Source organism: Mastacembelus armatus, chromosome 2, assembly GCF_900324485.2.
Source record: "Mastacembelus armatus chromosome 2, fMasArm1.2, whole genome shotgun sequence".
NCBI lineage: Eukaryota > Metazoa > Chordata > Actinopteri > Synbranchiformes > Mastacembelidae > Mastacembelus > Mastacembelus armatus.
This window is the reverse complement of record NC_046634.1, coordinates 5133447-5158990: the sequence shown is the minus strand read 5'-3', so window position 1 is coordinate 5158990 and position 25544 is coordinate 5133447. Positions and strand designations below refer to the sequence as shown.

The 25544-nt window shown below is 39.7% G+C and overlaps 1 protein-coding gene across 2 annotated transcripts; it reads right to left on the bottom strand.

Annotated features, from left to right (window-relative positions):
- Positions 1 to 2301: 2301 nt before the first annotated feature.
- LOC113127495 (sodium/potassium-transporting ATPase subunit alpha-1) lies at positions 2302 to 25145 on the bottom strand. Of its 2 annotated transcripts, none has more exons than XM_026302156.1 (23): positions 24916 to 25145; positions 14486 to 14599; positions 13915 to 13974; positions 12647 to 12748; positions 12328 to 12429; positions 11882 to 11995; positions 11399 to 11533; positions 11057 to 11174; positions 10671 to 10939; positions 10269 to 10577; positions 8634 to 8768; positions 8019 to 8214; positions 7712 to 7887; positions 7436 to 7572; positions 7089 to 7239; positions 5443 to 5611; positions 5181 to 5335; positions 4841 to 4964; positions 3769 to 3914; positions 3553 to 3683; positions 3168 to 3269; positions 2921 to 3012; positions 2302 to 2664 (listed from the first exon to the last, which is right to left on the bottom strand). In XM_026302156.1, exons 1-23 carry the CDS (start codon positions 24925 to 24927, stop codon positions 2636 to 2638), a joined length of 3078 nt encoding a protein of 1025 aa, XP_026157941.1. In that variant the 5' UTR covers positions 24928 to 25145; the 3' UTR covers positions 2302 to 2635. The 2 variants fall into 2 exon arrangements, with proteins under 2 accessions (XP_026157941.1, XP_026157942.1); XM_026302157.1 differs by lacking the exon at positions 24916 to 25145 and adding an exon at positions 14968 to 14986.
- Between the last annotated feature and the right edge of the window lie 399 nt (positions 25146 to 25544).

The window sequence follows — 25544 nt, the reverse complement described above, 5'->3', positions numbered from 1 at the left end:
GGAGAGATGTGAGCTGAGATAACACTGCACTGTCAGCACACAAGCGAGTGCTTTAAACCCCAGGGTTCACACAGACACACACATATACAGGGACACACACTGGAGATCACAGCTCCAGAACTGTCACTGGGGTCAGTCGGGAGACGTGCGATATCTTGACAGTGCTGAAGTGTTCACTGACACAGAAACACACGCAACACACAGCCTCACAGTCTGTCCCTGTCCCTGTGGATGACCAACAGTGTGTATGTGTGTAGATTTAAAAGATGTCTGCATCCTTTCTACATGAAGACATCTCAGAACATTTGGTAATACTTTAAATTACTGAAATGTTTTACTGTTAAGCACATTGTGACATTAGAAATTAAACTTATATAATGTATTCTAGGTCTTTTTTACCTAATTGGACATGACTAAGAAGCTTAGCTCTGGCAGAAGCTGAAGAAGCTGAAATCTTACTTTGGTGTTCAGGACTGAACTGAGTAAACGTGTCATTATGTTTCTTCAGAGCATGACAATACTAGATAATCTGGTAATACAGCTTGATCTCACTGACTTAAAAATAAAACCTCACTTCTACACTTAATTTCTTTAGCAGCCTGTGCCATCTTATATGAGCTTACCTTGTGTGTTGTCATCACATGGTGCTGCTTCACTGTTTCTGTAATGAAGTTGATGTACATTACAATTTGAGGGTGAAGTGAAAGTCTTATATAACTTAATACTTTCAGGTGTTTCATTTCAAATTCATTTTACATGCAAACGTATAGAAACAGTAGAAAATGTGTAACTACATTACGCAACAGTAGAATAAAGTTTTTCATCCACCAGTAGTTATTTTTATTTACGTAGCTTATATTTATATATATTATTAACACTCACAGGGGCCAATTACTGCATGAGGACCGTCGGGGAAAATGTATGTACATGACACGTCACTATTAAAATAATGAAACATTTTCAGTGAACTTTTGCTTTAGTGTATTTGTAGTGTGGTGTTATAATTTTTAAGGCTCAGGATTCATACACTAAAATAAATATTTTATCTCCCATTCATTCGTCTCCGCCTGTAGCTCAGCGTCAAACACCAGCTCACCTTTACTTCTAACACATGAAGTCAGTCACTAGTTGCCTCAGCACTCCGTAGCGTCGACGCTCTTCCTCGTGTTTTTCTTGTGAAAAAGCGTTTCCGCAGTGTCGTCTGCGTAATTAGCGTCACCTGTTCACCTGCAGCAACAGACCAATCCGTGTGCTCCTCACTGGGGGGCTGCAGGACCTGCTGCTGACTTCGCCTCCTGATCTTAGCCCCATATAACTATACTTTTGTTACATTTAAGTGAATAGTGTCTGAATAGTAATAGGAAGCACAAGGGCCAGTTGGCCTGTTGTAATGGACTGAGGAGCGCAGTGTGAATTAGGATTAGAATTAGGGAAAGAAACTGCAGCTGAAGTCTTCAAACGTAATTAAAGTAATTGATTTACAAGGTCCCTCTTCAGTTTAGATGTGGCTAATTCAGTCTAAATCAATTGGGACTTGATATTAGAATGGGTAAAACACATCTTAATTTGCCTCCAGCACAGAAATCCAAATTTCATAATTTCGAACATAATGAATGTTGAATGTCCTTCCCTGTCTCTGGCTTAAAGCGTGCATTTTAAAGGTAGGAGGGTGCAGAGGTGCAGAGCTTTTGCCCTGTGTGTATATGTCAGGACTCAGTGAGTGGGAGAACAGAGGCCACAGACAGAAGCTGCTTTTTCAGCTTTCAGTGCAATGGATATTTGATGAACACAGTACAGGCCATATTTCCCTCAGTCCCCTGTCAGGTCTATTTTCCACCAGCATAAAAGTTTGCAAAAAATGTTTTAAGAGTTACACAAAGGTTAGTCTAATTACTGAATGTTTTCATCCATACACATTTTCTTTTTTACTGAGAGAAAAGCCTAGACACAATTTGATTAATTGCTGCATATAAACAGCTTAGTGCTTTATACAGTTGTCATATTGAGTATATTGTCATTATTGTCAGGTTTGGGTATGAGATGTGGGTCCATAATCCTCTGTATTTGTGTAGGACTGTTTAATTAGGACTAAGCATGGATTTTTCCTATGTTTATCTCCAATTAGGGTCATCTTACATGCAAAAGGAAAAACATAAGACTTGCCTCCCAACATCAAATAATACATGAGAATTTAAAATCTCATGGCTATAAAAAGATTTAAGTTTTAAAGTAAAAGCCAAAGATGAATGTGATTTTAAAAAAATCTAACGCACACACTCAAACAAATGAGCACAAGAAACATTTGTGGGACCTGACTCGAGCGCATTTTATTTAACGTTTATAACTGTTAAAAACATGTATAAAATTGGTCCTGTTTCAGAAACAAGGCACGCATAGTCATGTCAATGTTCAGTGTTCATGTCATTAGCATTATCATTTATCAACAGCATCATCAGCACGATCCATCTCAGTATTTGTCTAATAGTAGTATCAAGCATTCCCTAATATAAAAACACGTTCCAATTTTATTTATTTTTTTCCACAGAGGTTAAAATTTTATTCCGAGCAGCAAGACAATATTCATGCAAAGACGGGAGTGGAGGAGAAGATGCGAGCTGACTGGGCTGAAGGGTCTTTAATAGTAGGTTTCCCGTTCCACCCAACCTACACACAGAGAAAAACAAAAAATTTAGAGGTAACTTCCTGAGTACATTGGATATATTTTATACTTAATTTAAAATAATGCACAAATACTGCAGAATGACAAAGTTTTCATTGAGATGAATGAGACCTATGTATTTCTACGGTCAGCAAACTTAAAATGCACCTGCAAGACACAGGTAAGTAGAGACAAAAAACAAGAGGCACAAATGTAGGAGAAAGAATTAGGAAAGATAATTTGTATAAATTATGGGCTCACCTCCCGGGCTGCGTCTGAGGATCAGCTTACGGATTTCATCATAGATAAAGATGAGCAGGGAGTAGGGGAAGGCGCAGAACCACCAGTTGGGCCTAGAAAACATACACAAAAGGAGATGAGAAACTGATCCAGAGCCTCGGGCCTGGATGAGCAACATGTGGTAGGTAAAGTAAGCAAAATTCAGAGTGAACTAGATATGTACATAGTTCACTGGTAGGTTGTGAGGGGAGTTTTGTGCATTACTCACTTAAGAGGGTACATCCTGAGGGCGACATCCATGCCTGGGCAGTAGGAGAGGAAGGCAGCCAGAGCTGTCTCCTCAAACAGGCCAAAGATCAGGATCTTGTTCCTGAAACACAAGAAAACAATTTAAGACAAAGGATTTCAAAGTACAGACACTGTGCCAAAGTACAGCCTGAAAGCCTTTTATAAACACTCCATCTTATTGAGAGCCCAATATAAGTGCAGAGGTTAGAGGAAAGTAAAAAAAGCACAACAGCTTGTACAATGTGGAGAAGTAGACATGACACTCAAAATGGCAGCTATATCAGGAAGGGAGGATAAAACATCCAGCTCAGAGGTGACAGTGGAAGGTGAAGTGCTCTCACAAATGGTGGGTGTTTATCACTCACTTCATGCCCTGTTGGAAGACAGAGTTCCTCCTGGTCTTACAGATGATCAGATCAGCCCACTGCACGATGACGATGCTGACGAAGAAGGCAGTGTGGCAGGTGAACTCCACGATCTTTCTCTGCTCATAAGTCTGACAGAACACACATGTTTCAGACATATACCAGGAGGCTGCATTAAAACCTTTACTTGTGGTCTGTCCAGTAAATATCACTGACCCACTGCTGTCCATAGCTGTCCTCTAGGTCATTAATGTATTTATTATCCCAGGACACTCTGATGCCCAGCAGGGTGGAGGGCAGGAAGCCGTTCTCAGCCAAAATCACAAAGTAGGTGAAGAAACCTGCCAGTGCCTGGATCATACCTGGGAAAGAGATGTAATTGGACAAAGGTATTGAATTAAAAGATCTTACAGCAAACTATACTTGAGTGAGTCGAAGATTAAATGCAGACATGCAGATAATTAGTCCATTTAGAATTTGCCTCAATTTAGAATTAAACCAGGGATTGATAAATGATGAACAACCTGAACTTGTCGTCTGTTAGGAAATGATAATGAATGAGAAAGTGAATGATTCAGCAGTATATTTGATTAATAAGTCTTTTGGGGAAGTTTTAGGACTGAACCATTTGTCACTCAGTAGATAAATAAATTAAATAATGCTATCTACTGAGAAATCAGAAGCTTAACCAAAGTAAAGATGATTTATATGTCCTCTCGTAGATTTCATTCTGAAATAGTTATAAGATAAACAGTATCCTTGATCCCAAATCCAATAGTAATTGAAATCAATAGACTGGTCAAAAATCTGTTTTTATTGTGAGTGACATGCTCTTGCTAGAACACTACAGTGGTCTGCTCCCATCACTGTAAGAGAAACAGCAAATGGGCCACAGAAATACCAGGTAATTTTAACTTCAGGAACGTGAAACTAGTGTCAACAACTGTTGGCTTGTGTCTTGCTCTTATAACGTAGCTCAGGAAGTTCAGGAGGGTTAAAACCTATTCTTGGCTTCATTACCAAAGACGGAAAAATCAAAAGCTAGCGGCACTGCTGTCATCACTCAAACACACAAACACACACATCCCAGCTCTCTATCAGTACGAGCCTATTTCTGGTGCATTGGTGCACGCCACTCTTCTAGTTATCTTGGACCACCCAGATACTGAGCAGCCTTACCAGAAAAGTCTACGAAGGAACCAAAAGTAGCAAACTCCACTTCATGTTCCGGTTTGCAATCAGTAGGTCATTTAGCAAATTTGTATTTGAATTCAAGGCTAAGTTTTACCGATTTGTCCGTAGGCTATACTGATGAGCCTTTCATTCACCAGTTTGTCTGTTTTGGGGTTTCTGGGCTGTCTCTTCATAATGTCGCTCTCAGCTGCTTCATAAGCAAGGGAGATAGCAGGGACCTGGGAGACAGGAAAAAGCATTAATCAATGAACAAACTGATAAAATAATTTAAAAAGACAGAATAAGAAAAATAAACTTTTAGAGTTTAAATAAAAGTAGGAATAAATGTGGTTTATTATAGAAGCTCAATTCATGTCTTGATTTTAGATATCTCTAAAATGCTCCCCATTACAGAAACAACAAAAGAAATGAAAGACTGAAATTTGTTTTGTTACCATGTCAGTTCCCAGATCAATACAGAGGATGGTAACAGTTCCCAGGGGCAGAGGGATGTTAGCAATGATGAACAGGAGGAAGGGGGTGATCTCAGGGATGTTAGACGTCAGAGTGTAGGCGATGGACTTCTTCAAGTTATCAAAAATCAGACGGCCTGATGAAAAGGACAAGAACATGAGGTCATTTTTTAAATTAACAAAAGCAAATTAAATTGTTTCATGTAAAAAGCATATAAGTACCATATTATTTACAATCTCTTACCTTCTTCCACACCAGTCACAATGGAGGCAAAGTTGTCGTCCAGCAGGATCATGTCAGCAGCCTGCTTGGACACATCAGATCCAGCGATCCCCATAGCAACACCAATGTCAGCTTTCTTCAGAGCTGGAGAGTCATTCACACCGTCACCTGTTACAGCCACAATGGCTCCCTGGAGAGAAAGAAGAGACACAAAAGTGTTGAAGGTAACATTAACACTTATGTAAGAAAATTATACTGCAAAAGAGGAAATGAAGTTAAATAAATAACGAAGGAAAAATAAGACCAGGAAAAGCTGTTGCGCAATCAAGATTCTTTGCAGTAAGCTCAGAGAGCTGTCTTCACTAGAAGTTTCATGAGAAATGAATGATGGACAGAAAATGGTAAAGTCTATTTTTTTAAGGGAAACAGAAGAGCAAGTAATATGTTTTTGGCTGCACAATAAAGTGCGTCTTCAACTGAGATGAAAGTTAGACTGATCTGTGTCTGTATTAAAAACATTTGAGACAAGTCACCATTCTTACTTTTAAGACATTTCCATTTTCATAAGTGCATCCCACAATAACTTGCTATGTGATAGAAAAGTCTCTTTTTTCAGTTTAGTGCAATACTGCTTTATTTTTTACATGTCACAAGAACTTGAGTAGGAGACAGGTTGCGTCATTTGAGAAATACTGCTTCTATACTCAGCAAAAATGTTTTGGTGTGACGGTTGCATGCTGGCTACAGAAAAGCTGACTGCATTTCATGAGATAGAAATATTAGTGTTCTGTACACTTCTAATATCTGAGCTGCCCACTCAATTAAAAACATTGTTTTATGAAAGACTTATCAAAAATGTGGATGAATGAAGGTGGTTGTTCTCAGAAATATTTTCAATCAAGTATTCACTGTTCCAGTAAAATTCATTATCCTTCAAGCAAAGATTCTCCTCTGAGTTAATGGAGAGATATTTGAAATCTAACCCCAACTGCAAACGAATGCCTTAAGAATTGCTTGGCCAACAGTGTTAGTCTGAATTGAAGTTACTGTCAACAAATCAATAATCCTGTTTTACTTCAGGAAGCTTGTGGGATACATGTGAATGCATTATTTATTTATTTATTTTAATTCTGCAGCTTTCTGACAAATTTTCAGCTGCACTTGGATCATCAGTGACAGCATGTCTACTGGCGCTTGATGAATCTACCACACTGTTTGCATTAAATTTGGTTATTTTAACAATTTCTACAGATCTATGTTACGTAGCTAGGGTTTTCTTAACCTAGGAGATGAAAGTGACAACATAATAGAAAAATATATCGACTGCTGTGACCACTGACAAGGTAATAATTCAAATTTTAAATACACACAAAACTCCATTGTCCAAACAACAGTAAAGAGTTTGTTGCCTACCAGTGCACCCATGAATATTCATGTGTGCGGATGAGCCCACGCTTGATTATTCTTCCGAATTAGTCATCAGACTAAAGCAATAATCATAAGCATTAGAGGATATGGATATCAAATTTTCACTCTCATATTTACATAATAAAGGTGCCGGCACATGTTGTGTTTGGCAAACTGCAAAACAGGAGTACCAACACTGCTGAGGATCATAAGAGCAGAAAAATCTTCACACAAAAACATAATTTGTTTAGTCTTTTTACCTGTCTCTGACAGCCCTCCACAATGATCAGTTTCTGCTGGGGGGAGGTTCTGGCGAAAACAATCTCAGTGTGATGCTTAAGGATGTCATCAAGCTGCTCTGAGGTCAGATCCTTCAAGTCACCACCATGGACTACACACGCTTTGGCATCCCTGGAGGGAATACATTTTAGAATTAAAAAAACAAAAAACAAACAAAAAAAACCACTAGCCAGCACCACATTCAGAACAAACTGCGAATACGACAAAGAGGAAATCCAAATGCAGCACAGACTTTTTCTTAATCAGTATAATCAGTTTGTCCTAATTCTGTACTTGTGGCACCATGACTTCTCAGTAAATTCAGTACCTTGGGTTAACTTCATTGATTGGGATGTTCAGACGGGCAGCAATGTCTTCAACTGTCTCATTGCCCTCAGAGATGATCCCCACACCCTTAGCAATAGCCTTGGCTGTGATTGGATGATCTCCTGTGACCATGATGACCTAGGAGCAGGGACATTTGTGCTGATAAGATCAGTGAATCAACACGTTAAGAGTCGTTACTGACAGACATTTAAGGGACAGACGAAACTAAATAAGTCAGCTGAATCTTAAATTAAAAAAAGTCATGTCTAGTTCCTACCTTGATTCCAGCACTTCTGCATTTTCCAACAGCATCAGGCACAGCAGCACGAGGAGGGTCGATCATTGACATGAGGCCAACGAAGCAGAGGTTCTCAGTGGGGAAGTTCACCTCGTCAGTGTCAAAAGCAAAGTCCTCTGGGAACTGGTCATCAGGCAGGTTGAAATGGCAGAAACCTTGTTTGAAACAAGGCAAGAAGGAGTTCAGGAAAAGGAGGCAGTAAATTAAATATTTTTGCATGGTCATTTGAGTCTCAGCTCTGTGTATTAATTTGTTCATTTCATTCCCAACAGCCATCCATCCTTACCCAATACTCTCTCTCCCAGGCCACCCAGTTCCAGATAGGCATTCTGGAAAGCATCTTTCATCTCATCATCCAGAGCCTGCTCTTTGCCCTGGATCATGATGGTGGAGCAGCGGTCCAAAATCCTCTCGGGGGCTCCTTTCATCACCAGCAGGTGCTTGGACTCCCCTTCAGGTGCAGAATTCTTGTGAATAGAAAGCTAAAGGCACAAGGAAAATAACAGGTCAGTTTGGGCATCAGTGCTTTCATATATGTTTATTTTCAACCTCAACCTGGATCAAAGAGGGAAGAGACATGCAGATAAACAGAACTGTAAAACAGGTAATAAACACACAAGTTATGTAAGACAGTCATTAAGTCAGTTAAAATGTTCCAAAGGTCACACAAAATGTTATTATTCTAAGATTTTTTTTAAAGCTGATTTAATTTTGTTTCATTATTGATGTACTGTTGTAACATGAAGCAGAAATAGCATGGCATTTAGTATTTTGATAATCTCATGACATTTCCAAACAAAAAAGAATTTCCAAAAATGAATGTCTATACTAATACCTGAAAATAACACAAAAAGCAACTTGTTTCCACAGCATAATGATTGAAAAATGACAGTTTTGACACCTGGTATTTGTTGGTAGAGTTAAATGGAATCTCAGAAATTTTGGGGGTTTTGGCTCTCATTTCCTGGACTGATCCACAGCACAGCTCGATGCATTTCAGCAAAGCAGATTCAGAGGCATCACCAGCCACATCTCTCTGTTGGGGGACGGTGGAGAGGGGAGAATATTAATCATAGGCACAAAGACCAATCTTCCACTTTGTTTTGTTTAATAAAGCTCTTTACACAGCCTGAGTAGACTTCAATTACCAGTGCCCTTAAATCATTTTTAAAAATTGTCTCAGTTTACTTTCTATATACTTTTTGTAACCACCTACAATGTAAAAACATACTGTATGTCACAGGGATCAGTTTTAAAAGTCAACCATAAAAGAAAAATGTTCATTTTCTTAGTCATAGTCACTGGCCTTAACAGAAACTGTGTTTCCCCTCCTTTCACTTCTAAATGTGAGGAAAAATAATGAGCAGGAAGAGAATGACTGGTAATTAAAGTCATGATGCCAGCCAGACGTTTACAGGTGATTAACACACACAGATGCTCGTTTTACACTCAGACACACACATTATCTGGTTATTGACACAGGGTGGAGACAAGACACTGGGCTCCAAGGAAAGACATGTGAGCCAAGGGACATACTGGGTGTGTGTCTGTCAGGCTGTTTGGGGGTTCGGGGCTATGAATAATTATGTGGTAACAACATGTGTGTACACTCCAGAGAGAGTGATAGCTGCTGGAAAACAAGCTTGTTGATCTGAGTGGTAAACACATCAGTAGACGTTAAAATAAATGTATTTACAATTATTGTACAACTTCATAAACATCTGGTGTTTTTAGAAATACATTTTTAATCTATTACTACAATTAGAGAAATGCACTTTTGCACTTTTAACCCAAAACAAACAATGTTTGAATATTAAAAACTATTTTAAAAATTTGTTTGGTTTAAACAAGTAAATTAATTCCTAATATTGTAGATTATCCAGCCAAGTATTGCTGGCTGTAGTTGTGTTATTTATACAAAAAAATGCTGTAGATTTAAAGCATTCTGGTACAAGAGTTCAACAAACACTTGACTGGTCATTAAATGATTTTAAATATCATGTTTCAATCTAGTGTCTATGATCAGATTTGGACAAAAGACTGAATGAGCATCACTTAAAGTACTTAGTACTTAATATTTTGATAATTTCATGACATTTCCAAACAATTAAGAAGAATTTCCAAAAATGAATGTCTCTGTAGTAATACCTGAAAAGACTTTATTACCTGCAGCTTGAAATCAGCATGATGGCTCTGTTAATTGGATGGCATTTTCACTTGTTACACTAGGAGTCAGAATTTAGCATGAACTTTTTTTACTTTTTCGTCGATAGAGTATTACCATCTCATGCTAGTGACTACTCTACAAAATTACCGTAAATATACACGTATAAGTTGCTTCGTTGTATAAGTCGCAGGACAAGCCTGAGGAGTAAAAAAAGGTACGACTTATATTCCAGAAAATATGGTATTTCCCTAATAACACTGCACAATTAACGTGAAGAACGTCCAATTTGAGGCTGTTGTCTCAGAAACAGATGAACATTTGGAAGCGAAACAACTGCAGGGAAAAAGAGGGTAAATGGTAAAAACTTACCTTCAGGATGGGAACATTGGTCTGCTCAGCCAGGAAGACAGCACGGTTGCAAAGTCCAGCGATTCTGGCCAGGGCAGCCCAAGTGGCTGAGCTCCTGTCAAAGGAAGTTCCACTCTGGTTCTCAGTGGTGTCAGCCTCATGGATCTGGTTGTCAAACCACATGTGAGCCACAGTCATCCTGTTCTGGGTCAGGGTCCCAGTTTTGTCTGAGCAGATGGTGGAGGTGGAGCCCAGGGTCTCCACAGCCTCCAAGTTCTTCACCAGGCAGTTCTTCTTGGCCATACGCTTAGCAGTCAGAGTCAGACACACCTATAGATGAGATTGTTTGGGTCAGTTAAGAGCTGAGTCATCATTTTGAATCCATAATTTGACCTTTCATACTTTAGAGACAGCCAGACTCACAGTGACAGTAGCCAGGAGTCCTTCTGGCACGTTGGCAACAATGATACCGATGAGAAAGATGACAGCCTCCAGCCAGGTGTATCCAAGGATGAGTGAGAGGATAAAAAAGGACATGCCCAGGAAGACAGCCACGCCAGTGATGATGTGGATAAAGTGCTCGATCTCAATGGAGATGGGGGTGCGTCCTACCTCAAGTCCTGAGGCTAGAGTGGCAATACGACCCATGACGGTGCGGTCTCCAGTGCTGATAACAATACCACGAGCAGTTCCTATAGGAAGGATGATTGGATGATTTTTTTTCAAACCAAACATTCCCTACAGTCTCTGAACTGCAGATATAGTGTAGACCTCTCTCTGAAAGCCTCTGATGTATCCTGTCATCATACCTTCAACACAGTTGGTGGAAAAGAAAGCAATATTCCGGGTCTCCAGTGGGTTCTCATTGGAAAAGTCTGGAGTACGAGTCTGGGGCTCAGATTCACCAGTCAGGGAGGAGTTGTCCACCTGACAAATGACAAGTGTGACTGATGGAACTCTGAGTCCAAATTTAAAGACAAACTCACATCTACAAATACTATAAGGTTTTATAAAGTGCCAACTAAAGTACAGCAGCAGACTGAAATTTAGAAAGTTAAGGGTACATTTTTGTTAGAGAAATGGCTTACAGGTTAAATTTCTTAAACACAGGTCCCAGACAGAAGAAAATAGCCTGTCTCGAGAACACCCACCTTGCAGCCATGGGCGGAGATGATTCGCAGGTCGGCAGGGATCCTGTCTCCACCTTTCACCTCCACTAAATCACCAACCACCACATCCTCAGCATTGATGCTTTTCTTCTCACCATCACGGACAACCAAGGCTTGCTACGAGACAAGACATGATGGAGACAGACGTTTATGTGAAACAAAAAGTGCGACTGATGGTTTTATTAGCTGTTTGTTTCCATGACCTGTATACCAGGTTCAATTTTTTCATAACCAAGAAATTTATTTTCATTATTAACCTTCAGATTATTCAGCAGAGATAATGAAATTCACATGTCCAGAGGAATCAACTGTTTTGTACAGCAAAGTGAGCAAGGTCTTGAATTACAAACTACAATTAGGAGTTGACATTAGTACATTATTTGCAGAACAGTCAATGGGGATCAAATCTTGATGCAGGTAAAGAAAAAACAACTAAAAGAAAAACAGATAACTGAGTATGGGTACCTGTGGAACCAGGTTCTTGAAGGAGTCCATGATCTTGGAGCTCTTGGCCTCTTGATAGTAGGAGAAGCAACCAGTGATGATGACGACAGCAGAAAGTACGACACCCAGGTACAACTGTGTATATCACATTTCAGTCAGATTTCTACAAGGCATTAGAGTTTAGGTCTAATTCTGACTATAAAATAGACACCTTTTTTTCACTCTTCTAATCAAACCTTAAGACTTGAGTTCAATGTGTATCTCAACATTTTAATCAATTAGAAGCCAGATTCTAACATTGCTGTCAAACAGACTAATCCTGAAACATAATTACCTAACAATGAAGATTTTAAATCTATGGTATTGGTAAATTGGAAAGTTCATCGATAGCATCAAGCTATGTCTAACCCATGTATCAAAGTGTTCCAGCAAAACAGAACATAAATAATTCAAAGACCTTCTCTTACATTATCATTTGCAGGCTCATCCTCCATTGCAGCCTGGATACCATAGGCCAGGAAACAGAGGATGGCACCAGTCCAGAGAAGCATAGAGAAACCACCAAACATCTGGATGAAGACAAACAGAAGTGACCTTTGTGTTATAGTACATACCTTCTCAATTTATGAAACCTTCTAAATTAGGAAATGAAGGCTTCAGTTCAACTTTAATAAAGAAGCTAAAAACCTCAAAAGCATCCACATCAACAATGGTATAAGACAAAAGGTTTCGTTTTCCTCAGCCCCAGCAGTGACAGTCCTATACATGCAGTTTGTGTGATGTTACCTGTTTGCAGAATTTGACCCACTCTGGGGTGGTTGGTGGAGGAGTGAGGGCATTGGGCCCATCACGGGCCAGAATCTCAGCAGCCTTCGCACTAGTCAAACCCTGGTACGAGGAGAAAATACAGATTGAGTTACAACTCGTCATAAAACTGATGGTTGATGTGTCACATAACCATTATGATTACAATAATTTATTTCAACCAATTCTAAATATAATGACATTTTAAGCACATCTTTATAGTTTCCCAGCTAACCACACATGTAGTCATAAACTCACACACACTTATTTAAGTCCAAGAGGGACTGTCAGTACTACTAGTTGCCTGGCAACACAGCATCAACAAAATAACTAGGTTTTCCTTCATCAGCAGGTAGGAGGAAGAGGACAAAGAAATCAACATGGAGAAAAGAGAAAAGGATGTGCCAAAAAGAATCCAGCATCTGCAGCTAATGAATTATTGTGCTATGCATGCATCCCAATGCAGAGCTTGGAGACTCCAGTTTAGAGGTACTGATTACCTATTTTCATTGATTTTTCCTCCATGACCAGGAGCACATTTGCATAAGGAGAAAGGCCATACTGTAGTCAGTGACTGAATGGCTGGTGGGTTGGAAACATGTCTTAAAGACATTATAAGATTCTGTATGCTTCAGATGGTTAAAGTGCATACCGCAAAACTATCTCTGCCCTTGTTTGTCTTTTTCTACACCATGACCTGTTAATAAAAAACAAAATGTCAAAAAATAACCTTTTTAAAAACCGAAGTGAACAGGCAAATCACTCAAACCTTCATTGAGCTGGCAATAAAAAGTGTTAATGTTTTACAAAATTGTACGTAACACAAAGTCTCCATCCACCACCTCCTCCTCTCACACTGTCTCTTGATCACCACTCTTTGTGTAATAAATCCTGGGAGAGCTAAGTCTGTAGGGCCTGATCACACCCTTAACAACTCTTCCCTTATGATGTAAGGGAAGATCCTGCCTGTTTAAATTTCAGTTTAATTTATCTAACCATCATTGATCATTCAACAGCTATTATATCAAGTGTCACTTTAATATTTATTTGACTTACATGCTACATACCAGCACACTGACAGAAACACTCTTCAAAATGACATGACATACCAAAGGTTGGAGAGAAGAATACTGGTGGCCAAAATTAAATCTGTAAATAGTGTGACATTTAAAGCTACAGGTGACACACATTTCAAAGACAGGCACAAGCAGGCACATAATACAGCACATCATTCTTTCACAGCGACTCACATTGCTGAGATCTGTTCCATATTTGCGATTGAGCTCATCCAGGGTCAGCTTGTGATCATCCTGCAAGGGAGAAAAAATGCCATCAGCCCAGTGTGCATGTGTGTATCTACTGTATGTTCAGGGTTCAAGATTCAGGGTTTTTTTTATTGTCGTTTCAACCATTTTCAGTAAATACAGTGTATGGTGGAGCAAAAACAATGGTGCTACATGACACCATAACACACGTGTATGTATGTATGTGTGTGTGTGTGTGTGTGTGTGTGTGTGTGTGTGTGTGTGTGTGTGTGTGTGTGTGTGTGTGTGTGTGTGTTCAATATGGCAAAAGCCAGTGACATTTACAGTGCACTGCATCCTGACCTTTTATTGTGAAAGGAATACCTGTCACAAGCTGCAACAATGAAAGAGAAACATTCAGAGGGAAACGGATGAACGAGTAAATAATTAAGTTTAATTTTTAGGTCTTGTGTGTGGTTGTATGTGAGAGCTGTTGAGAAGAAGTAGAATAAATAAAACCAGCACAGCATAGATGACCAATTGGAAAGACAATGGGCAATACAAGAAGCGGACTCACCATATCCACTTCCTTCTTCAGTTCATCCATATCTTTTTCTTTCTTTTTACCCTTCCCCTTCTTCTTGCCACCCTGCTCCGAGGTTGCAGCCAGCTCATACTGCTCACGTCCTTCCTGCAAACGGAAGAGGAGAACCAAACAATGCAAAAATAAAAATGACGAACACCATTTGATAACAACTCTTAAAATAAGATCAAATGACAAATGAAAAGGCAGCAGTGAAATTAAAACAGGTTCTTTCCAGCAAACAAATAGAAGATTCAAAAATCCACTTCATGTGTTGTTCCAGCTATGGGAAATGAGCTGGCTAGTAATGTTTATCCCATTTTGACCTTGACAGTGTCTTGTGGGGCATATTTTAGGAAGCACACTGGACATGGGGACTGCTTCATAAGTAGATTATAAAAAATATGTCCTCCTTTGACTTCAAGATGACACTTCAGTCAAAACATTTCTGTGTGGTAACCGCTGATGAGGTGTACCTGATCTCATGCCTGATGACTCAAAATGCCAGAAGACATTTTGTCATGCTGCATCTTTGTAAATGTGGGTCAATGCACTTGGAACCAGATCTAAAAAACAACACCAAGCACAGCTCAATCTAAAACTGAGAAAACTGTGGCCTAAATTGTTAAGACAAACTGCCACAAACTTTAACAGAAAAAAAAAAATCACCTTTTAACTTGTCACAAACAGTTAGGGTGGATATCAAGACAAGAAATAAAAGAAGTGCTGGATCCTGGCTTTATCTTTACCAGTGCCATCTGTCACTGCAAACAAACCTCTATGGGGATCCAATTTCAGAATGTACAAACTTTTCAAAGGCATTCTGCTGTGAAAGTACCTTTTTTATAAACTAGTTTCCATCTGTTTTAGTCCAACTTTGTGTTTCATAAATTGACAATGAGAGAAGTTCTGCTTGTTATTTAGGCATCTCTTAATGTTTGTGTATCTTGATTTGATTAATCCATGTACAAGCAAAATGCAGGTATTTAAATAATATTCAGCTCTACTAGAGAACTATTAATCTTTCAAATATGTAATGATCAATAACAGCTGTTTTTTTACTAATCTGCAGAATATTTTGCTAACCAGCCTACAACTTTTACCTATTTAAATAAAAAGCTTCAAGCTTAAGAATGACATTTTGTCACTGTCTACATCAAAAATGAAACCTAATGGAGGAGCAAGTGTCACATGGTTTTTGGTGGTTGGATGATAAGCGCATGGTGAGACAGATTAGGCTGGTGGGGGAAACAAATTTCACTTGTTTAAACACCCACGTTTGCAATAAAGGCTGTCACTGTCTCAGGCTTAAATACACAGAGCTTTATTCATTCACCAACTGCTTTCACAAACACAACCTCACCAATTAAGCACCTCCGCCAAACGCCAGAGTGGAAGACTAAACCAGACTGCAGTCAGTTACTGGTAATCACACTTGGAGACAGATTGTTGATTTTAACTTGATTTTTGACTGTGACACTAATGCTCTCAGTGTAGTAAAGAAACACTTTAATTAAAAAGTTCAGATCTAGATTTCACAGAAACACACATATATAGATATATAGTCATATCTTAAAAAGAGCTTAAGCTGTAAGATTAACTGTTACTGTTCACTGAACAGTGAACAGTAACATCCTTAATTTGTGTGCTGTCCCATCACCATCAGCTCCAGCACTTTGGCAGAGAGTTGCAGCCTCTCCTGTCCCCCTTCTCTTTGCTGTCTCCTCCACAGACATCACATCTCATTATCAGCAGTCACTGTAGCTGACAGAGCAACAAAGGCCCAAGTGAAGATTATGTCTTCTAGACCACCATAAGCCACATGGTATGTGAGACAGTAACAGACAGAAGGTGAGATAGAGAGGTAGAAAAAGTAACAGAGACTAAAAAGGAGAAGGGAGAAGAAAAGGCGCTAAAAAACTTTCATAAGTCTAAAAGACACAGCAATTCACTGAAGGTAGGTGCTAAATCATGCACTGAAACTGAAAGCACAAACTCACCAAAGAATACTTATCTTTTACCCAACACAAAACACCTGCTGAGCCACCAGCAGCTGCATGTGCCTATACCTGGTTTACAGGTGCCCACATGTAAAATATTAATACCTGGGATGATTGTCTAAAATCAGTTTAATTCCAGCTAACATTAGTCCTGGTTTCCAATGTCAATTCATGAAAGATATACAGGTATAAAGATATACAATATGGCATGTATTTATATTGCAAGATAAAACTATATTAACCAATACCTAAGCTAAATAAGTAAAACAGCCAGGTTTTAAGGCTACATTCAGCCCAAATGGACACCAGCAGTGTCACATATAGGGTGAAAAATGTGTAGGCTTCTTAATATGTGTACATGAAAGAAGGTTGAGCCTATATGTGTGTGTGTGTGTGTGTGTGTGTGTATGTGTCAGTTAGGAAAGAGGAGATTGCAACAGAAGAAGCCAACATCGGTCAGTGGTTAAGGTTCATCTATAATTCAGCGCTGTACAGGGATCACAGGTGTTAGTATGTTAAAAGGGATGGAGAAGGGCAGCTGAAAAACCAAGTGACTACTAATGAGCTGTTTGTGTGCATGTAACACCAGTGTGCCACAGCCATTTTGAAAACTCTTAAAGGGCAATATTTTGGACATAAAATGATGGCTCACCCACACTGCTCCAACCCAATATAGACATCCTACACACAGATCCAGTCATGGAAACATGCTAATACTGTTTTTCTACTGCGCTCGTACTTTGAAGTTTCCCAGGGAGTCACCAGAGCAGAGTGTGTGATCCTTGCACATGTTGTTATTGTTGCTTGAGCCCCCTGTCCGGCTAAGCTGGGAAAACACTGAGCATGGTTCTGGATCACTAGAGCCAGATCTTAACCTCTGGACCCCCACAGGCCCCAAGGGGCCACGGGGCTTTAGGGAAAAAACAGTGGTCCCGAACCTGAAGTTCAAATGCAGACTTGTTTTCAGCAGTTTTGAAAGCAGTACTAGTGCCTTGTTTTGAGCCTCACTGAAATACTAAGATAATTATTGTTTACTATGTTTAATTACAGCATAAGCAAGTCCATCAGAATAGAATAAATGTTATCAGATCTATATAAATTTTATTAAAACTGTAATATACTACTACACAGATTTCGATATTCAGCTGTGAAATTTAAACTACGAATATCAGACTGACAACCAGTTGCATATTATCAAAATTATCAATGATCAAACATTGTCTTTGTAGTACAATCGTAGAGTAATAGTTTTTGTTTGTAATAATAATTTGGTTAGAATCACACCATCATTTACATTTTAATAATTAGACACAACAAAAAGGCCATTATTAGATGGCCCATAACGGTAACTATAAAGAATATGATTCATTCTGAAAACATTTACAAGTGAATGACACACAGTATAGCAACAATTAAAAAAATGCCAATGAAAGCAGAAGAGCTCACTCTGGCTGCCTGAAGAGTTTGCACAGCAACAAATTAGACCCGTACATTAGATCCAAACACCAAATATTTCAAGTGCTCCACTTTGAAATACTGAGAAATTAACCCATTTCACAGGAAGAGATTCAGAGAGGGAGCTGATCTTCAAACACCCAAACAGAAGCTGCTCCCATGTTACACCAGCAGTTGCTTTCACCTGACAACCAACAGTCAAACTAGGGCTCCTATACATTCCCTCTGTGGCTGCTCTTGACATTTCCATTAAAAGATGCCGACAGCTAAAAAGTCAAGTTGCCCAGCTGAGCTGTCTCCAAGTGTGGCTCACTGTGATTTCTCTCTTCGCACCTCAGCCAGAATTTTAGGTTTCTGGCCGCTCTGGTTACTCAACACAGTTTTGGATTAGCAAGTTTCCGTTTACTTCAAGTGATACTGAAATATAATGTTTTATCTCAAAGTGCTTCATTTCATTCATCCTATAAAAGATGTATTGCAACTGATAATGTTCAGCACTAGTCTGATTATACACAACATTTAAAGCTTCTCTGTCTATGATATCAACACAAGCAGCACTATATCAAGATTTTTTGATAAGCCGATAAAGTTACTACTAGACTAAACTCAGACGTGTGTGCATGTGCATGGCCTTTGGGCACCTGTTGGGGATTTTGTCAGCTCAGTCAGAAATGAATGTAATGTGTCCACACCAAACCACTTCCTGGTGAGAGAATGACTGACACCAAGCGATTATAAATCACTGGTGTGTATTTCACGTGCACATTATGCTAATCCATCAAGATCTTCTGCGAAATCGGGTACCACAGAATCCACTCACAGTATACAATAATTCCGTAGATGATACAGTACAACCTTAACCATTACTTTTAGATTTAATATGTGAAGATGTTTCTGAAGCACAATTAGGAAACAAAATTCACAGAAAATGTAAGTATATAGGGGAAATTACAAACCTTTCTGAATGTCAGCCATGTTTTTTCCACATGTTTTCTCCCACATTAAGTAAAACCTAACCTTGAATAACAACATTCAAGGTCATCAACAGCACCCAGCAGTGAGGATGTTAGGATGGGAGGGAGCAGGACCATATGTCCACAGAAAAACAAAACAAGCTAAAGGAGGAATAAAAGGCATACGGTGAGAAGAGGGCATGGAAAGCAGAAATGGAAAAAACAGAGCAAAGAGATGGAGCTGATGAAAAACAAACTTGTGTCTTTCCCTTGCACTCTCACGCATACAGAGTAGCCTACTGGACACTGAACAATAGCCCCTTTGTGCTACTTCCATAAAATATCCATCAAAAAACACAAACAAAAGGCTCAGAAATCTTTTCATGCTACTGTTAAAAGACTACAGGAGCGTGGGCTATTTTATTTGCCATGTGCCACTGACAACACCTCGCCTTATTCAGTCTTTGTACAAATTTCAAGTCTAGTCAGTCATGTGGTTTTTATTGTCATTTCACTAATATACAGCTAGTACAGTACTCAGTGAAGCAACACAATGTACACCAGGTGTTATATAAAACAACACAAAAAGACAACAAAACTGCTCAGTATATATTTGAGGGAACACCAGTATAAACTACAACCAGTTAAAACTAAACCAGGCAAAAGTTAAATCTGATAGCACTTCAGTGCAGATGTCTCAGTTCAGTTATACCAATTTAACTGTTGTTTTCATTAGCTCATGAAAAACAGGAAAGTGAGAATTTGTGTGACAAGGACACTGAAAGAGAGATCAAATAGTTGCATGAGCCTCTCCAGTTAGCAGTTCTTCCCCCCTCCCTTCCCTCTTCCAACAAAATTAGAAGAGAGCGTTTGGTCCAGCAGTCACATATTTTAAAGTACACACTTTTTACAGGCAGATTTGAATTCCTATGAACAGTCCTTCCTAGTGCCAGGGTATTTTGCCAGATACACAAGCTGCTCATTCAACTGTGCCAAAACACACGCACCCCTGCAAGTGCACGCACACACACGCACACACACGCACACACACACAGTCCTGGGACTTTGCCCGGTTGCTACCAGTGACTGTTGTCACGCCTCTTGAGATATCTGTCAATGGACAGTCACGTGTTTTGGCCCGTCCCCCCTTCTCTTTCTCCCTCCTTCCCATGTCCCCTCTCTCCCTTCTCCTTTATTCTTCCATTTCCTCCAGCTACCCCTTTTCCTGTTTAAACAGTGAAAAGAAAAGTGGGTTAATTTACACAGGGCCATGTTTAAAACTCCCTTCACGTCCTGTGCAATTTTCAGCTTTCCTCAAAGCAGAACAAAATGAATCAACCAATGAATCAATGCCTTCACGTTTTGGAAACTTTGTGGGTACTTCTCTATTGCCAGGGAGACACACAGCACCGCTGAAATAAAAATTCACAAACTGCCACCATCTTAAGCTGTGCAATATTTTATTCACAGTGACTTGTTGACGAACATGATGTTGAGACATGATCAAAACTGCTGTTAACACTAGTAAACTAGGTCTTGAAGTTGTGGGAAAATCTAGCTGAAATATACAAATTAAATTTTTGTGACACTATAATCTCTAACACTGAAGGAAAAGTCATAGTGTTTCAAATCTGTGTTGTCATTTCTCCCATTCTCCACATTGACCCTGAATTTTTCTACTTGAAAGTCCCTACACTGTAAAAAAAAAAAAAAAAATGAGGGACCAGCTACACAAAAAACTCACTCCGTAGTTTGTCTTAAGGCTCAAATGCTGCTTCTGTTGTCCCACCAAGTTGATTTGAGTCTAGTTGTGGACTTTGAGTTAGCAGTTGTGGTATATTTAAGGCAAAATTGTCACTTTTTGTTCTCTTGAATGTATTTCCTTGCCAAGAACACATGGCAAGTAGAATATATACCTCCACCACAGCATAGCAAAAAAGAACAAAAACATGGAAAGTGGGAGAAGTGATAATAACTAAGACCTATATTCACATACATAGAGGTTTCCTCAACATTGTTTTGACACCATTTTTAAAAATGGCTAACTATTCCTTTAAATGTGCTTGGAAAATAATACCAGCACCAAAAATGTAGAATTTGAAGAAATGCTTTAATGGTCCATCGACTGTGGAAAGCGTGCTTACTGTCTCCACCACAGCTGGTATTGGTAGCCTGGCTTCTGTTTAAACAAATGCATTAGAGAGGACAGTCAAGACTGCACGTAACATTACCCTCACATTGCCACTGTGCTATGAGCAAAGCTCCTGACATATGTTATAAGGTTAACTCAACTTAAATGTCAAAACCATTTGAAAACTTAACAGCTGTAAGCTTAAGTCATTTTACAAGACAAAAGACTTTATTTACAAAAAGGCAAATGGTTCTTTTTGTACAAGGATTCTGCGGGGGGGCCAACAAGTCACTTAAGAGCAGAACAGGCAACCTTAAGCTGCTCTGGCCTAGAATGAATGAACCACTAATTCATTGGCGCTTTCACTTTCAGGCCTAAGCCACACCTCCATGACATTAACTAGCCAAAACACCATAGCTCCAAGTTGCATCATTTCCTCGTGAGGGGAAATAAGCTGAGCATGGCACATATCTTTCTCAAATATTCAGACCTTCTTCATTTGAATGTTTTCATAACCAAAGGAACAAACTGCCCTGAGCATCAGGCTGGGTTATGACATGGTAAATGTCATATTGCCTGATGCAAGAGACGCACGGTCAGGGGAAGAAGAACAATGTGCTCTGGGGTTTGTTATTTTTAAAGTGAACATTCCCCTTCTTTGGAGCAACATGCTTGGCAGTGAAAGTTCAAAGAGCTGCCACAGAAAACAAATCGCGCAGCTCAAGCTGCTTAGCCAAACAGAGGCAAAGACAGAACGAGCTGGCATGTGAACGAACTGCAGAAGAGAGAGAAAAAGGGGAGGGAGGGAGCTAGAAAGGAAAGCAATAAGGGAAATACAAGAGGAAAGAGCAAAAAGGCAGATAAAACTAGCTGTAACACTAAAGCAGAGAGAATTAGAAAAGAAGGGAATCAAAGATGGAGTGAGCATGCAAAGTGAGAAAAGAGGAGAGGGAGTACGCTATGTTCTGTCACAGACGAGGAGTGGCATGTGACATGTGACAAAAGCCCCGGTTAATACGCAATGACTGCCAAGCGGAAAGAATGTTAAATCCCCAGAGTGCAAGAAGAAGACGAACCAAGAGAAGGACAACAGGTACAAACAGAAAACAAGAAGGAAACGGACTGGAAAGAATGGAAGTTGAAGGTGTAGCTGGGGTGCCCCTTCAGCTCAGATTAAAAGGGGCTGAGGGCTTACATGTAGGTCAAATTCAGAGTGGGAAGAATAAAGTGGAAAACTACCAGCAGAGTCTGTTTTTGATCATGTGAAATGAAAGAGCTGAAAACTAATCTTTTCAAAGAAGCAACTTTTTGAGAAAGTGTGCTTCTTAAATTGTTGCCACTCAAGCAAGGTCGGGTTCAGTCTGGTGAGATTATGAAACATTTAGCTGAATTCCTCCCGTGTCTCTCCTGCGAGTTTGACAGCTGTCTCCCAGTTGCTGCTCTGTATCTCTGCCAAGTCAACCAGTCATTAGAGAGACTGCAGTTAGGACCCATGACACATTAATGTGCTTACCTTCCATAACAATTTCTTATTACATAATTGACGAGTCCAATGCATGAACATTTATGGTAAAATGAAGGAAAGTATATTTACTTCTAAAATAAAGACAATCTCCGGTTTCTTTTGCATGCTGCCCTTTCTAGAGGATCATACATCACAGTAATGCCATTTTCAGAAACTCCCCAGGCTCTTTTCTCCCTCCTCTCTATCACGTCTGCGAGCCAAGCTGCTCAATGGTGGCAATGCGGCAACCAGTCCCTCTTAATATCACCCCCACCTCCCTCTTTCAGGCAATCAATGCCTCCTCTCACTCCTCCCAGCTCACTTGCTTTTTTCTTTTTATTGCTCTGTGCTGCAGATGTGATGAGAAAACACTAAAAAGCTTGGAAAAAGGTCATCTCATATTAGAAATGAACTGGAAGCACAGGTCCAAAACACAAGGGGAAGCTGCAAGAAAAATAATCATCACTGTGAGGCTCCTGTCATAACTGCTCTCTCTCTCACTGCCCTGATTGTTCTCCATTACAGGAAAACAACTTCTCATCCTTTGTCTCTTCCCACTCCACCTCTCTCTCCTCACCCCAGGAAAGCTCTGTAGTGGCGATGATCTCTCCCAAGTCTAGCTATGTGTCTGTGCCAACGCTGCATCTGAATGCAATGGAGGAGAGGAGAATTGGAGAGGGCAGGAGAGGAGGGGATATGCAGTGGGAAAGTGGAGAGAGGCTGGATGGGGGCAGGGCATGGCTTTCATCATGTATGGGAGGAAAAACCACCACAGCAGCAGCCAAGAACCCAAGACAGAGCAGACAAAGATTTTCAGAACCATAAATGAGCATCGTGGAGAAAAAGAAGGAAGCAGAAGAGACTGAACTAGCCCTTCTGTTTCACATCTCCCGCCAGAGCTCTCAGTCTGTCTTTCGCTCTCTTTCGCTCCCTCCGTCTACCTCTCCATCACTTGCATCTATAATGAGTGTTTCTATTGCGCAGCATGGCAGGGTGTGGCGACTCCTGATATTTCATACAACAGGGTCAATTTCATTCCTTACAATTCAAGTTTGTGGAAAACAACAGCTGTGTTGTGGCTAAAAACAACAGAGGAGGAGAACAAAAAGAGAAAGGCTGCTGCTAACTCCTCTATATAGAGTCTAAATAGTCTTCTTTTTACAACTGCCTGCAATGGATTCCCTGAGTCTTAGTGAAAATAATAATAAACCAGACAAAAAGGGGGCATGTGAATGACTTTCCAACAGCAATTACAAAGCAACTGCCTGATGCCAAAGACCCCTGCTGAGCAAAAGATAGAGATTTTTCTCCCAAGCTAAAATCCTCAAATTACAATGTTTCAAATTATTTTTTAGGCTATGGATATGTCATATGATTTATTCTAATTGCAAACTCAATAACCTCTCAATGAGAGATTTCTGCTATCTTGTGTAATTTCAGCAAAAAGTCAGTGCCTTTTTATTTGCCTTTTCAGCACTTGTTCCAGCAACCAGCAGAACCTTAATATAATTTTTGTGTCAGCCTGTAAAGCAGCCACACTCCAAGCTGCTCTACCTACAATGAGATGTGAAATGATAGGACTTTAGATAAGTCAGAGGTCCATAATCTCCCAGCGAAAGGAAAAAAATGGGCTGGACATTGATCACATCCCTCCCACTACCGAGCCACTACACCGACAATACACAGCTGTTGTGAAAAGTGCTGCAATAAAACGAGCAAAACGTGTCAACATAGCGGTACCACACGGCAAATGTTTGTGAGGGGAGAGCATCTGTGATGGGAATACTACTACTCCATATATCTGATACACTTTCAGAAAATTCACACGTTTGAGGGGTATATTCGGCGCTCGAACTACTTTTCGACTCAAATTAGACTAAACTAGGCTCCCGAACCGTGAAATCCCCCCCCCCCACCCGCAGCCATCCTCGGTGCTACTTTCTCCCTTCAAACTAGTTTATTTCCACAGCTGCAACGTCGCAGATAAAAAAAAACTTTGACAGTCGAGGCGTCTGAGAACATCTCGTTATGTAACCGGACACCGAGCCGTTTGAAGACGCGGAGAAGCATCTTTGTGAGGGATGGAAACTTATTTCTGCGGAGTTATTTCCCCTGTCACCTAAATAAATGAAAGAGGGTCTTGTGCTCAGAGGGCTGAAAACACGGAAGTCTTCAGACTAACTGTTACTTCTGAGTCGGCAGGCATTTAGAAAGAAAAAGGAGGCTTATCTTAACACATGTGATTCCCCAGCTCCCTCCTGACAACATCAACATCGTTTTAGTAAACCACTTGTTTGAATGGCGAAGTTTAAAAAATTCTTTTCTCACCACAGGAAACATTAGCATCTATGAAATCAAACAAAGGGAAGACTTATACTTACTCCTCTACCCATGGTTACTGTGATGTGGACTTCTTCCCACTTCAAGTAAAGATTGAGAAACAAAAATCCACGTTAAAATTATGTACAGTAGAAAATATGAAAATAAAATAAAATTCCCGGATGTGAGCGTTATATATATATATTTTTTTTTTTGTTGTTTTTTTTTTTTTTTTTTTCGTCAGCACGTGTCACTCCTCCTGAACACACATCCGAACTCGCGAGCCGCCGCGGCAGACCCTCCACTACTTATAGACGGCGTTTCTTCCATTGTGACGTAGACACCGTTTGCCATGGTAACCCCACGGATGGAGGCGGGGCGTCCTCCATTGTTGGGCGTTTTTCTTTCTTTTCTTTTTTCTTTTCTTTTCTTTTTCTTTTCTTTTTTAACCATGAAACGCGGAGAGCACACATTATTAACATACATGGGCAATTAAATACACTGATATCACAGATATCAAATAAATAATCAATACATTAATCAAACATATAATCCAATATTACAGGAAAATTCAACAAAAACAAAGATGCGTCAGTATATAAAGAAAAAAAATCAAAAAATAAAAATATTGGTTGGTGGATTTTGTTATCTTCACAGTGAACCAGGCTATTTGACCCATTTTCCATTCTTT

What these genes read in the sequence shown, in the direction of transcription:
- LOC113127495 (XM_026302156.1), bottom strand. An exon ending in TGTGACTGGTGTGGAAGAAG is followed by an intron (nt 5,336 to 5,442) that starts GTAAGAGATTGT and finishes CCTTTTCATCAG; the next exon opens with GCCGTCTGATTTTTGATAAC. An exon ending in ACAGCTATGGACAGCAGTGG is followed by an intron (nt 3,684 to 3,768) that starts GTCAGTGATATT and finishes GTGTTCTGTCAG; the next exon opens with ACTTATGAGCAGAGAAAGAT.